This window comes from Engystomops pustulosus, chromosome 3, assembly GCF_040894005.1.
Source record: "Engystomops pustulosus chromosome 3, aEngPut4.maternal, whole genome shotgun sequence".
NCBI lineage: Eukaryota > Metazoa > Chordata > Amphibia > Anura > Leptodactylidae > Engystomops > Engystomops pustulosus.
In genome coordinates, this window is record NC_092413.1 from 93,610,539 (window position 1) to 93,626,074 (window position 15,536).

The window sequence follows — 15,536 nt, forward strand, 5'->3', positions numbered from 1 at the left end:
AGCTTTGTGAATGAAGGCAATGCATTTAGCTGTATTCAGAAGGAGATGGAAACTAGTGCAGTGACTCCCATAGACTGGAGGCATGCAGGTAGCATCTGGACTGAAAGCCAAGCCTGGCTGCTGCATTAAGAATAGATTGTAGAGGAGAGAGTTTAGTAAGTGGAAATCCAATTATCATAGGAAGTTCATGTACTTAGAAAACACTTTCTGAAATGGCAGGTTGAAATAACCCACTTTTTTCAGGGAAAATCTTGCCTGATAACAGATCTAAAACCTCCTGAAATCACTCTGCCCCCACTAATCGCTTCTTGCCATAAATGTACAATGTAACATTAATAAAATTAGCATTCCTAAACCATCATTCAGGTCGAATCTATGATGCATCTTTTCATGTGTTCTAATGTAGTCCGGTCTGCCATACATACTATAAGAGACATGTCCAAAAACTTGTAAATAAATACTCATAGGAATTAAAAATGTTAGAAAACACTCATTTTTTTTATTATTGTTTTTTTTTTTTTTTTTTTTTACAAAGGCAGTACAAAATAAGTGCAGTGATGATGCTGCACTACATCCTTTAAGGCAGCAAATTTGAAGTTTACAAACAAAAAAAGCAATACAGTGTTCTGCTCAAAAAGTCCAAAGAAAAGGCAGTAACTGTACAAAACAATAGACGTTTGGGTAGAAAACCAAGTCCATATAACAGAGTTCATAAAAAAAAAAGACAAATATAGGATAATAAAAAAAACAAAAACACATAAAATGCAGTCTTCTCCCAAATAACTGAAGGTGCAATTTTCAAGACAATCTCCCAGTATTTTATTTTTTCTTCTTTTTGTTTTTACTTCATACATGTACAAAATGGTATTTAAAACATACAAAAATGTTCTGAAATGCTAGTGCATAATAAAGCAGACATCAGCATAGTGGTCTTTTTTGTACATATTCCAATTATTTTGTCACAATGCTAGCAATGTCTACATGCTACAGTCATAGCAGCAGGGCAGGGGTAAAAAGAAATATATATATATAATATATAAAAAAGGAAAAAAAAAACAAAAACAAAACACCAAAATGGAGTCTTGGCAACTGATAAAAAATTAAATTAGTGAATAAAAATATAATTTTCTTTATTAAAAAAAAGTTTCCAGTAGCCATTTAAAGCAAGCTTAAAATGTGTATAAAAAAACTTAGTAGACAAACAAATATTTGTACAAACTGTAGAAAACAAATGTACAGTTATAAACAATAATTACTCCCTTTTATGCATTTTTTCATGTGTGATAAATATTAACAATTGTAGTAATGCTTGCTAAACTCTCGTAAATCAGACTTTGTCTAGTGGCAATCATACAGCAGCTGCTGGAGCTACTGTCAGCGCCAACATACAATACTGGTATTATGTTTGTTCTTTTAAATATGTTCAAATGTTGTGTATAATACACAAAATAACAGCACAAAACCTAAATTATTTAGGCAAAAATGTCATGTTATACATGTGGAAATAACCATCTTCCAACACTATTTGTTGGCACCATGTATTTCCAGCAAGAGGCTTAGTGACCAGAACAAAAATGCACTTGGTGCTTCTCCCAACTGTTGTACCACAACAAAAATCTCCCAAATTAACAACATTCCCAAAGCTTCATGTAGAGGAATTTTACAACTAAATCCCAAATTCACATGAAGCATTTCTATAATGCTTGTTGAAATCCCATTGCCATTACATGACAAGTGTAGATACATTTTTCATACATTTGTGATAGATTTCTGAATATATCTGGTCCTCTGTTTTCCCACAAGTCATTGCTTCCCACGCACTGCTGAACTGCTGTGGGGAGAAAAGAAATATTTGTTAGAACAACCAACACAAAAAGATTGTGGTGATTTACAATCTTTTCACAAATCTATCCAGCAATTCTTGTAAAGGATTAATGCATCTTACACCTACACGTACATTTCACTTGCTGCCGATGACCATATGCTGTCTAGTGTCCAGAACATGACAAAAAGAAAGTGAATGCATCCTGACTTGCTCGGCAATAGATAATCAAGTCCAAATATTGTTAATATGTTAAATAATAATGGTGATATAATACTAAAACCCTGAGAATTTTTCCCTCGTACAGTACATGTGAATAAGTCACTACTGTACTCACTTTCATTCCTGCAGGGTATTACTTAAATAAAACACAAATATGTCAGCTAAACAGAACTGTATTCTGTCATTACAAGCAAATAAGAAACTACACAGACTGTACATCCAAGTTTAAGAATGACATGGAAAGCATAACACATCAAGAAGCCAAAAGGTGTTTATAAATGTTGTTTACAGCAGGCTGTAAGCAACAACTGCAGTGGGTCTTGAGGCAGTCAATCCTTCTAAGTAAAAGTACAACAAACTGAAGACGACTAGTTACCTGCAATGGACTAGCCAGCGATTTGTTCCTGGGCACTGTAAATGATTTCACTCTATGGTCTTCTTTTTCAGACATAGGCTTCATTAACAATGAACTGGTAAGAAGATTCTAAAACAAAATCAATTACTCAGATTAAAGTGTGCAGTTTAGTGATACAGTCAACAAATATAACTAAAAAGTGATTTCCAATATATACATACTAAAGCTAGTACGGCGGGCATACATCAGCACTGGGCAGAGGAGCAGGGGATTAGCGCTGCTCACCCCCGCCCCTCTCCAAAGGAATACACAGCACACGGTGCTGTATTCCGTAGAAAGATAGGACATGTCTAGTCTCTATAATCTACGGGCTATGGAACGGTACGGTACCGCACATGTGTTGCACTGTACTGCTCCCGTACGGCGTCCTGAGGCCATAGAAGTGTATAGTGGACGTATATACTTCGGCCGTATATACGTCCACCATACGTTCGTGTGAATGTAGCCTTAGTAGGTGACATTACTGCCCACAATATTGAATACAGCTTTCAACAACTGTTTGCATTCAGATAATTAAATTTGTAATACTGTACATTAATGCTAAAATGATAAGTTCAGAATTTATTACAGGCGCTGGATCCTGGTCCAGCATTATATATGATTATTTTGGTAGTTTGTTTTTTTCACTTTTTGTCTGAAGCCTTGTAAGAGCAGTAGAGGAGTTTTATACTTTTGTAAGGGTGTTTGAAGTGGTTGGCCACTGATAACCTATTCTATTAGGCTAAAGTACAAGACCCGTATAAGGTCACCCATATATAGTACTTACTCCACTAAAGTTTGCATGTAGTTCGCAGGAGCCCTGGGTCACGTGAACAAACAGCAGAAAGACACAGAACTTCCTGTGACATCCAGAAGAGCGCTCAAGAGGACCCCTGTACTCATTGTCTGCACGCCCCCTTTGTAATAACCATCCCCATGTGTGGATAACTGCATGGCCACCTTCATCAACGAGAAGCTAGCAGGAAGTCCTGAGTACCGCAGACTGCAGACAAACTTTACTGGGTTAAGTATAATATGGATGACCCAATTAAGGTCTTGTACACTAGTAAAGTTTGTTATTAGTGGCCAATCCATCAAATATTCTTTATTATTCATTTAACAGTCAATGTCTGTTCCTATTGTTTGTTTATCTGTACTGTATACTTACAGGAGTATCTTCCATTATATGCTGTTGTGTGAACAACTGAGCTGTTAGGTTTTCCTGTTCCCACACACTGGAAAAAAAGTGGCTAACCTTATGAGGTGGCGATGGTGACTCCACCTGAAGAAACAGTTATTCATAGAAATCAATTTTTAACTCATAACTTTATTTATATTTTGTAATTATAAATTGATATTATAAAGCATTACTGTATATTTAAAAGAACTTGTTCCCTTAAGGTCAGATTTTCTATCATTTGCCTTCATAAAAATTCTTGTAAAGCAAATTCCCATTACCATTAAGAAAAATAAATAATTTATAATATGCAAGTAGTAAAATGCCAACCTTTCACCAGTATGGTCCACTCATATCGGTACTTAATTTACACACAGCACTTACACCTAAAGCTTTTGATCACACTCAAAAATCTCTTTATTTTTAAAGTAACACAGTGCTTTATAATTATGTACACTCTCTGTTTGCTTACCTCTTGTTTAATTTTTTTTAAAAGGGGTTCCTCCATTTCTTGGAGCTCTGGTACAATGCCAGACTCATCAGCCTCCTGCTTGATCACTTCTTGCAGATCTTCTGCAAGGTGTGAAGGGGTGTGATGCTAAAAATACAAGGTAGAACAATGAAATATTGTTGCATCATTTCTTGTATGCAAGTTTTTTTTGGTATCTTTGCTTCCATGAACGCCATGTTTAAAAATGGTGAGCGAGATGAGCTTATTTACTATTGCACGTGACAAAGCAGCCACAGGTTATAGATAGAACTTCTGTTGCTACACTAGTGCTCCGGAATCAAAATTTTAAGAGGTTGGATACGCTTGGCAATTCTGTCAAATCGAGTGCTAGCTGCGCCGATCATTAAGACTGGTGCACAAGGCTCTAGTCTTAAATTAGGTTTTCCAGCGACATACAAGTTAGTCCCTATGGCCTCAGTGAATGGACCCCCGCGGATCACGAGAACAGGGGTCCTGTGTACCCTGGTCGTAGCGCGAGACGAGGAGAGCAGCCAGTCATGCAAATGCAGGTTGGTCTATTCATTTCTATGGCCCTTATGGAGATTGCCGTGGGCCGTCGCAATCTTTGTCAGCACCATGTAGATTAATAAAGCAGTTGGCGCATGCACGACTGGTTGCTATCCTCATCTCGAGCTACGACCAGGGTACAAAGGATACCCAGTCTCCTGTGGATCCTGTGCAAAGGTGCCAAGTTGTATGTTGTCAGTTCTTACAGTTCAACATCAAAATTTTCCACTGCAAAAAAAATGCAATGTCCGTAAAAGTTGCAAAGGTTTTGCTTGATGTTTGGCAAGGCACTGCATTGAAAAACCTCTGCCTACTTCAGCCATATTAGCCACAATTTACTCATCAACTCACCGAAAGTTTTAGCGGTCCATATTTGAATTCTTGAGCTGCCAAAGCATTTTTAAATGGTGTTGGAGTTCTTGGGGAGCTTTCCAAAATTGACCTTTTTAAAGCTGGAGTCCTAAGACTTTAAAAGAACAAGAAAACATTAAATAGTCAAACAAAACACATTGCAACTACAGAAACCATCACAAATATCTATACACTCACATCCATTGATACACACACTTTTTTAGATTCCCATTTTTTCCCCCTTTTAATCAATATTTGCATACTTAAAAATGGAGAAGAAGGAAATCGAACACTAAAATTAAACTACACATTCTCTCTTATTGTCCTCTTCTCCAGGATCCAGGCCCTGGTCTTCTTCAAGCTGGACACACCGGGAACGATTAAAAAAAAAGCAGCCCAGAGTGTGGGGATGCGATGTCTGGCCCTCTAGGCTGTTAATTATTCACGCCTCCTGTATGAAATCACAACCCTCTCCAACATGGGAAAGGGACATGTGAATAATTAACGGCCTGGAGTACCAGACATCACGTCCCTGGGCTCGGTACTGTTTTTTTTTTTTTCAGTGATCCCGACACCCAAGTGTGAAAAAGACCAGCGTCGGGATCCTGGAGAAGAGGACCTAGTGATAGGTTTCCTTTAAAATAGATACAATATATAGATCAGTAACACCTAAACAACATACATGCTATTTTCTTTCTGAAGACGTGGTGTATGGTCCCGGTGAAGAGGCGTTCCTATAGTAGCTTTATGAGATGCACAAAGTGGAGTTGAGGTTAAACTTGGGTGCTGTAGATCCAAATCATCATGTATTACAGCTGTGTTTAAAAACTGGAAATAAGAAGCAAATCTGATTAACTATTGATTCTGGTTCAATATAAAATAAAGCACAAATAAAACCAATATTTTTTCAAACAAACAAGCAATAATCATCAATAGGTTTACAGGGTTAAATAAAAAAATTAAGAAGATATAGACACATATTATCGATTACCATCACCAAACAAAGGAAAGCCAAAAGGAAAGACTGAAAGTACCAAAAACATTGCCATCCCCAGCGCAAAACTGAAAATGCTGAGATGCTGGTAAAGTGTTCACCATGATGTGAAATCAATGAGTGTGAGAGGTATTAGTCATTGTTTCCAAACAATTAGTTTCTATATTGTTAATTCTCTGATGTTTAGAATTAGTGAGAACTTTGCAGAAGTTTTGTTCTACCTGAGAGGGAGAGAAGGGCAGGCTTTTGAATGGAGACTGCTTTGGTGTAGAACTGATGATATCAGCCAGGTTTAAGGGACTGCTGTCTCCCCTGGTTAAGCAATTCAGGCGCCCTTTCTTTTTGCACAAGACGGTCAGTGGTGATGAGGTACTTTTTAGGGAACTTAGGGAATTGGGAGATATAAACGAATGCTGATACAACAAAGTTTTGCTCAAGTTTGTATCAGGTGTATCGCCTGGGCTGCACATGCTGCCCATGCCCTCTGAAGGCTTAGAGTCTTGAGTTGAGGGAGATTTGCTGGGTGAGGAATCTCCTTGCTCATTGGTTTCAAAACTGTTGACTTCATCCCATGATGAAGAATCCTGAAAACAATGTAGGAGGCACGAAACGTTTAACATTGTGTATGGTGCCACCTTAAAGTTTAGTCCAGAAGCATTTTATGCAAAGTACTGTTTATCCCAATCTCTGTGTAGCGCCACAGAATAAGAATCTAATAATCTCTTAACCAAGAAGCACATGCAGACTTGTTAAGCTTGGAAAAGATAGACAAGCATTTTATGCAGTTAATGAATATAATGACAATATAAGCAAATTTTACTCCGTATGAGCCTATAGGAGCACATTACATAAAAATGTAACTGAATGACGTACAATTCCTTTTGTCAATTTCCGTTTTTGTAAACTTAGTTCAAAAGACCAAATATAATAAATATAATATATATTTGTAGGTGTTCGTATCTTGTAGTACAAATATCTACTCACATTATATAGGATACTAGCAGAATGCACTGTACACGTGAATTATGCTTATTTTGGTAACACTGTTCTACTTACAGAATCAATAAGCTGGAGAGTTTCTGAGTATTCAGGTCCATTTTTCATCTGTATTAAAACATTAACTCCAAAACATCTGGCAGGGGAAGCACTTTCTTCTGGAAGACATCCATGGTCCATGGGAGGAGATGGCGTACAGTTATGTGGCTCGCCAAGGCAGGACACAGGAGCACTATCCCCATGAGGCCTGGAGTTGTCAGCAATAGTTGTACTATGCCATACAGGATATTCTTCCGCAGGATTCTTAAAAAAAAAAAAAAAGTGTTGAAAAATGTAAAAATATAGTACAAAGAAGGAACTTAAGATGAAATTGCTCAAGGTGTCTCACACACAGCTAGAGTCTCGATAAAAACAGTTGCATCACCCAAAGAACTTACACTTCTGAAACAGTCGTCAAGATGTTTCCTTTCATCAATATAGTGTTGTGCCTCAAATGTTGCTATATGTTGTGTCATCTTGCAATTACAATGTCATATTGCAACTAAATTCAAGTGGCAAGGTCATTATGTGTAAAAAAAAACAAAAAACTGTAAGAATCTAAGAGCTTAAATGGAAATCTACCAAGAGGAACATATCATCAGATACAGATGGTAGATTCTTTCAGCTGCCCCTGCCCTGGAAGCTAACCTAACTTGTTAAACTTTATTCTAGTTGTATTTAAATTAACTGCAGGGGCTACTGGGGCATGAGGAAGCCTTAGCGCCCAGTGCCTGGCCAGGCTAGTACTGCCCAGTACCCTCTGCAGTTAATTTACAGATTACTAAAATAAAGGTTCTAAAAAGTTAGGGTCCATATGAAAACAATACTATAAAATGATGCATTTACTGGAGAATAAATATGTCGGCCTATATTAATGAAAGCAAGCTAAAAAGGTTAGTTGTAAACATAAAACGTGCACACCTGTTAGAGTAGAGAACAAACATGTTCTGTCGATAAGGGGAATAATCTTCCTTTAAAAGTTTACGTGTCATTTACTTTGTCTTACCGGTAATGCATGATGCCCCTTGAGTTCATTCTCAGTTGACATAAGTAAAAGTTCTAACTCTTTAATTCTCTTTTCTTTTTCTGGATCTTCTTCAGTATAGGATCTCTAAAATTAGTGCATAATCCATTTACAATCAAGTAGACAAGGCAGGAAAACCCTCAAAACAGGAGAACTACATTTCATCTAACCAATAGTAAGAATTGACTTTTATAATAAAAAAAATGTTACACTGATCTGAAAAGGGTGATCACCCAATTAAAAATAGTAGCAATTCCATCATTCTTGCATAGTCATTGCTTCCTCTTTCCCTTACTTTCTCTGCATCGTAAATTAACTCAAGTAAGAAACACAAACATCCTGTTCCATTCCATAAGTAGTGTTATTGATATCATTTGCTAAATATATGCAGAACTAAAATATTTAAATGCTAAATGTATTCATGCAATGTATTAAATTGCTGCTGTTACATACCTGAACAACTGCAGTTGCTGGTTGAGGTACATTGACTATATTAACATGCAATGCAACAGGATAAGGTGCCTGCAAATAAAAAAGTATTTTTACACATGTTTAAATAACATAAGTAATTTTCTAATATCTTTTTCCTAAAACTTGTTTACAATTTCAGATGGATTTCTATTATTAGATTGTTTCAACTCTTAAATTACTATACGATTTGTGGAATAATAGCACCTTCATATATTTATATTTAATATCTGCCCTTTTTTTAATATAGAATTCTTTTTACAAACAAAAACTAAAATTCTACTATAAAAACTAGATATGTATACTTTAGTAAGTACTTGAATATCCCATGAAATTATAATTCTGGAGCAGCGGACTGGACAAATGTGTATGGACACACCTTTTTGGAATTTATTCATAAATTTCCAGCAGAAACGTTTCAAGAATACAACAAAGAGTTATGAGAAAATATGTTTCATTACTGTTACATGAAACAAGTATTTACTGAAATAAGAATTTACTGACACATAAGAAGAATTAACATGTATTTTTAAAGTAAGGATGACATTAACCTCCTGATGCATTTCCAGAAATTACAATTTATTGAAATTACCTGAAAATAGTCACTACTTCATACAGATCTTTCTACTAAAAATAATACATTCTTACATTTTGTGGCTCAGCTATATGGTAGTAGGAGAAGTTGTTCACTGAGGCATGGCTGCTTTGAGAGATGTGAGAAGAAGGTGGGGTGTGAGTGGTGAAACCCAACAAGTGGTTACTTTTTGGGAAGTTTGTGGCTGGAGAAAGCTGGTTGGTTTTGGATGATTCCTGCAGATAACCTTCCTGCTCAACCTTGCGCCGCATAGTAGAATTCCAGTGGTTCTTGATAGCATTGTCCGTCCTACAAATGAAAATTAAAGAAGTAGTAAAGAAAGCTGTTAGACAATATCAAAAATGTGAGCTTGGCAAAAATGAATTCTATATTTTTAGAATCAGTCGGGCATTCTATTGAAATTCCGTAACAGAGTTATACCATAATAACCTATAAAGGACCAGAATATATACTTCATTTTCAAATCTGAAAGAATAAGAACTATGCAGTGCGCCAGCATATAATGAAATCCCCACCCCTCTGGCGCCACCAGATACATCAAGGTTTAACTTTTATGCAGTCCTAGTGGTTGGAAAAATTTGCACTGCTTTATTGACCCATTATTTTTTAAGTTACATGGACTATCATGAGCTTTTTATCTTATCTTGGATAACTTGTGAATCTGTATAAAAGCACTTTTAATGCTTACAGAGCTGTATATTACATTACCTCCCAGGCAGAAGCTTTGCAATCTCAGCCCATCTATTTCCCAAACGTTTGTGAGCTTCATATATTATTCTGTCCTCTTCCTCTGTCCAAGATGTTTTCTTCACCTCTGGATTGAGATGATTGTGCCACCTCTCTCTGCACTGCTTTCCAATTCTTCCTTTTAAGTGCTTTGCAATGACAGACCAGCGTTTTGGTCCATACTTCTGTACTAGTTCAATAACCTTTTTATAATTAAAATGTAAAATAAAATCTGATGAGATTTATTTGTATGTACTTGAGGCATTAAAGCAGAAACAATCCACGTAAATGTTTTCACAAAATAAAGTTATTTAGTATACAAGCCAAGAGAAGATTTTGAAAATTCATACACAGTTATTTATTATTCTATGCAGATTTTAGGTTAAATAAACTGAAAGAAAAGGACAAATTACAGAAGGAAAAAAGGCACAAAACATACTCTTTGGTCTTCTTCTTTTGTCCATGGTCCTTTAATAAGTTCTGGGTTTAATACTTTTTGCCACCGATGCTGGCACTGAACATCTGTCCGGTTCTTAAAAAATAAAATAATAATGAAAAAATATTTTTGCAAGAATACAAACTGTTTACAGTTCTATGTAAATTGATTTAAATGTAACCATATTTCTTTTTGATAACTAATGATGTTGTTTTCATGTTGCAGTTTAACTGTAACACTTCAATCCAAGAGATACCCTTGTCAAAAAAATGCAATAAGTGAAACAAACTTTAAAAGTCTTGTGCTCTTCCTAGCTTTGGTTAAAGAATAAAGTCCAACCCCATCAAAGATTGCCAAAAATGCCCCTTGGCCAAAGCTTTGATGCCAACTTAAAAAGTTGGCTGCTCACTCAAACAGCCGGTGAACAATATTTCTGACTATAACACGTAAATATATACAACTCATGCGCGAACTAAAGAACATTTCACATTGTTTGTTTAAATTGAAAAATAATAAAAAACACTTACAGGAAGAAAACTAGCTATAACTTTCCAGTCCTCTGTCCCATTCTGTTCCACTAGTTTCTTGAGCTTCTCATCCTGAAAAAAATAGGAAAATATTAAAGAGAATTAACATTATAGGTACACTCCACTTACATAAAATATTTTGACAAATTTAAGCGTTTATTATATGTCCTGAAATTTATGGAGAAAATATGGGCTACAATATGCTCAAAGGCTACATTGGGGAAACTCAATATCTAATAAGTGACAAGGATGTAAATCTTCTATATATAAATATAATGTTATATTAAATAAACTGTTAAATAATTGTCTAGTTGCCAGTTAACGTGAAGAAGCAAGTCACTCCCTTCAACTCTCCAGGCAACCAGGTTACAACAAAACTAGAGTATAGACGCCAGAGTGATACTCGATGAGCTATATTTCCTGAAGAAATCATTGTGTACAGAAAGAAAACAATAGGTTTTTACAATTATGCTGTATGAGCACCAACTATTTATGTTCTTATGTACCTCTTCACGGGTCCATCGTGTTTTGCCTAAGTGCCTTTTGCCTTTAGAGAGCAATCCATCATAATCATGATCATACATTTCAAGGTCATCCTCTTCTTCCTCTGAGCTGTATGTACTGTAAAAAGTAGCATTCATGACATAAGAAAAAATGTCAAACTTTCTCACATTAGAAAAATCACAATAAAAAGGACAAGGATGTGTGAGAAGTAGGTTCTCTTCTGCTGTGCTGATACTCTGAACAGGTTCTACTGTTTTGTGTTTCCACAGATACAAGAATACGGTCCTGGCAGATGGATCATTGCTCTGCATGTTCAGACCTGCTTCTCCTGTCAGATGAGTGGCAAATTGCACATTTGGCAACCTTTCCACCAATAAAGTTAAAATAAACCTGAATGTCTGAGCATAGTAAAAGAACCAGATATTATGTGTCATTTACACAAGGAAGCCCTAAGATTCCTTATCTGCTTTCTGAAACACTCAAACATGAGTCTTCACTATTGTCTTCACTTTTACCAAAAACTCAAAATAAAGGCAGAAGCTTTTGTTTCAACCTCTGCTCGGATATAGACCGTATGTCAGGGCAGTAACCCATTATGCCTGGAAAAACAGGGCAAAGGGGTGTAAAAAAATGGCTCCTAAAAAGGTAGCCTTAAAAAGTTTTATAAAGACACAAAAAGAATTACCAAATAGATATTTACTGATATTCTTAATAAAGCAGATATATAGAATAAAAACCACCATCACAGTAGAAGAACATGAATCTGGCTAAGAGCCTTCGCCATCATTGTTTTGTATACAGTCACAATACCCAACACGCCCGCAGTTCATGGTCAAAGAAGACAAAGACAGTTTTACAAGGTACTGCTGAGCAACCAAGCTGAAAGTCAATAACTCCTTCGGTATATGACACACCAAGGTCCACCTTCAGCCCATGACGTGATCTACCGGAGACCCCAACCAACAAGACACCTTCTAATGTCTTACAATTCTGCTACATGACAAAGGGATTTCCCCATCACAAAATGTTCATGTTCTCACACATCCTCCTAAAGACACTGTAAATATAAGAACATAATAATAATAAAGTCTGGCAGCAAATGCCCTAGATTAAGACACTGGCACACGCTGCATTAATGCCAGTGCCAGTGGGCCAAAGGAAACACTCTTGTGTAGCAGGTAGACTGTCTCCAGAGCAGAGACTTGTACAGCAGATGGAAAGAGATGATGTCAAATGAAACTAGAGTAAGAGATGATCATCTGTTCTGATATGAAGAGCTCACACACTTTGCAGATGGATACACTTGTTTTATCAGACTTTCTACATCCAGCAGCAGTGAGGGGAGCGGGTTAATAAAACAGGCTTGTTTCACCACAGCGTGTGGTTAGAGTAAGGTAAGAAGAAAGTTATAGCTTTGGAAGGAACTCAGTTATGCAATGGAAGAGGTGAAGATACATGGGCACATGAGGGAGGGGGCTTATTTTGCCGCTTTTACAAACAGACCAAACTAAACATACAGAGTGGACAGTCCAAAAAGATCTTATTTGAATGTAGGAAACACATCTTTTATCATACACTGAAATAAAGGGATTATAAAATTGTGATGTAAGACCATCCTTTTATACCTGATAAGTATTGTTCATCTTCTAATTTCTACATGACACTTTTAGGGATGGAAATACATATTACGGTTCTCAAGTATCAGTGATGCCAGGGGGTCTATCATCATACAACACACACAAGTAGCTAGCAGATAAGTAACCACAGCAGCCAATCCCTGGCTACAAGATCTTCTGTGTCTAGTCCTAAATGCAGAGACCCTTTAAGAAGGATCCTCCATCCTGTCCTCACTTCACCCACACGCGGCAGGAGCTGGCACATCCTCCTCAGCCATCTACAAGGTATAAGCTGACAGATGCTCCGGGGACATGCTGGGAAACAATGGCATATCGCTGTATGTTTACTTTCCCAGACATGTGCTGCATAGATCAGGCTGAGATGTGCCTCCTGGATGTTGTCTCCTGCACACAAGCCCCGGAGCTCCGCTATGACTGGCACACATCATCCATCTGCACTGCCGCCAGCCCGGGCACAGGTGGCACATCCGCCCATGGTTCTCACAAAGTCCAGGAAAGTCCCCGAAATGGAAGGAAAAGCTTCATCCACGTGTGCGGCTCCTGCGCGGAGCTGACAAGGGAAGAAGACGTGTGAAGGAGCTGCCATCTGTGCACCTGCTGCTGGCACATGGGTGCCCTATGGACCTGCACGGCAAGTGTCATGACACATGCAGCAGGCTGTGACAGCGCCACACATCGGCCTCTACTCCGTGCCACCTGTGGTGCCAACACAAGTGTCACCCATGGGCACCACCTGCCACCCTGGCACACTCCAGTCTTCTCTCTCTCAAATTGCAAATAAAAAAAAAATAAGCAATAGTAGTCATCTCCAGCCACAGGACACGTTCACACCAGCGGCTGGCTCAGCATGCGTTACCTGGTCCTGGGTCTCCTCGCCATCCTTCCAGCAAGGTCAGGGAGGGTGAGCAAGAAGGTGAATGTACTTCTTGCAAGTGGCTTGGGCTCTATGATAAAGTTAGTGAGGAGGAGTTGTTGAGGAGGAGGGCAGAGGGCGGGTACAGCCGGGAGGAGGGCACGGCACATGAAAGAGAGATTCCCTCAAACAAAAGCTCACTCTACACACCCCCTCCCGCCAAATCTGGCGCCCTGCGCAGGCGCCTTAGCCTCAGGGGGTAGCGGGGCAGTAGCGGGGAGGAGAGGAGGGCAGCGCCAAAGTGTAGGCGCCTTTTCAGGCACAAACCCCGCTCTGAGAGGTGGCGCTGCACAGAGTAAATACGAGCAAGTGCAATGTCACGCTCCGAGCCGTGTCACAGGTGCCTCTCCAGCGCCACCACTCATTCATGTGTGGAGCAGGGAAGGCGGTCATACTATGCCAGTGTGAGGCAGTAGGGGACAGCCTTTCACACAAGTATTAGTTATGTCAAGTTCTTCATTGTCAGTTCAAAGTTTATTCACAGCAGCATTATGGCCGCATTTAGACTGTGTTAACGCGTTACTTCTAGGTTGCGTTTCATAACAATGCAAAACACTGGGCATTTGTTCTGTTGAAACACATGTGATCGGGCTGAGCCCCGTTCTGCCTGCATAGCATTTTGAAACACAATCCAGACGGAACGTGTGAACGCAGCCTCATAATAAAGCTGTAATGGAATATCAGAGTGACCCCCAATAAACCCTCACAAATCCCATTGACTGGTAATGATTGTTCATCCTTCACCTTTTGGATTCCTGGCATCACCTGATACACAATGGGGCACATTTACTTACATTACCGCTCAAGTTCCCTGAAAGTGCATTGTCCGTGTATGATGTTCATGGAAGTTTTCCTATTTTCCTGGCATTCAGTTTTGCTGCCTATTCTGCTGTCAGAATAGGTAAAACTGTAAGGTAACACAAAATACTATTATTCTCTAGGGCAGTGATGGCGAACCTTTTGGAGTGCAAACATGGCATTTTAAGCAGTAACTTATTGTTACCTGTTCTTCCCCATCTTTCAATTGTATCGGCCGCCTGAGGCAACCAATACAGTTTAAAGAAGGAGGGCAAATTCAAACTCTCATTGTAGCTTCTTTCCAGGGTCTCTCTGTAGAGGAAAAATGGTTGGTCCAGCAGGAGGACCTCCAAAGATATTGCAGTTCATTTCAACACCACCTCACTTTTCCCGCAGTTCCAAACAGCCAATGAAGTGTTGCTTTAAAATAGCGCCGAGAGCAGCATCTCCCAAGTTGCCTAGGTCTCCACGAAGATTTGGTGGATTTGGTCCTATTTGGTGAACTCTGTCCTGGGGTGATGGTCTGAGTGCCCACAGAAATGGCTCCGAGTGCCACCTCTGGCACCCGTGCCATAGGTTCGCCACCACTGCTCTAGGGGCACATTCATAAGACTAAAATGGATTGAACCCATTAGGACTAGGTTTTTCCATTCTAGTGGCATGATTTAATAGTTTAGGTTGTTTAATGGTTCAGGTATAATTTTTTGTAACATAAGATGACGTTTTCATTACTACCATTTTTAGGACTGTAAGGCCTTTTGATCACTTTTTATTATATAAAAGTGTACTACAATACTATGGCACATCCAAAACATCCAGCCTGGGGTCATAGCAACAGATTGCCGCTCCCTGATCATGTCATGGGAAGCAACGATCTATGGCAAGATGGTGGCAA

General features: G+C 38.5%; 1 protein-coding gene across 2 annotated transcripts; it reads right to left on the reverse strand.

Moving 5' to 3' along the window:
* Positions 1-477: 477 nt before the first annotated feature.
* Positions 478-14,029, reverse strand: MYB (MYB proto-oncogene, transcription factor). Of its 2 annotated transcripts, XM_072141477.1 has the most exons (16): positions 13,787-14,029; positions 11,296-11,410; positions 10,790-10,861; positions 10,266-10,358; positions 9,809-10,029; positions 9,154-9,388; positions 8,491-8,559; positions 8,020-8,124; positions 7,035-7,277; positions 6,200-6,562; positions 5,667-5,812; positions 4,985-5,099; positions 4,088-4,213; positions 3,607-3,720; positions 2,421-2,528; positions 478-1,831 (listed from the first exon to the last, which is right to left on the reverse strand). In XM_072141477.1, the coding sequence occupies exons 1-16, from the start codon at positions 13,951-13,953 to the stop codon at positions 1,724-1,726; spliced, it is 2,400 nt and encodes a 799-aa protein (XP_071997578.1). In that variant the 5' UTR covers positions 13,954-14,029; the 3' UTR covers positions 478-1,723. The 2 variants fall into 2 exon arrangements, with proteins under 2 accessions (XP_071997578.1, XP_071997579.1); XM_072141478.1 differs by lacking the exon at positions 6,200-6,562 and having other exon boundaries at positions 13,787-14,021.
* Positions 14,030-15,536: the final 1,507 nt, after the last annotated feature.

Bases quoted from the DNA above. Each gene is read 5' to 3' on its own strand.
- MYB (XM_072141477.1), bottom strand. From the start codon at position 13,953: ATGTGCCGTGCCCTCCTCCCGGCTGTACCCGCCCTCTGCCCTCCTCCT. The intron at 10,030-10,265 runs GTATGTTTTGTG...AATTATAAAAAG, and splicing joins CAAAAGAAGAAGACCAAAGA to GTTATTGAACTAGTACAGAA. The intron at 8,125-8,490 runs GTATGTAACAGC...CACTAATTTTAG, and splicing joins CAGCAACTGCAGTTGTTCAG to AGATCCTATACTGAAGAAGA.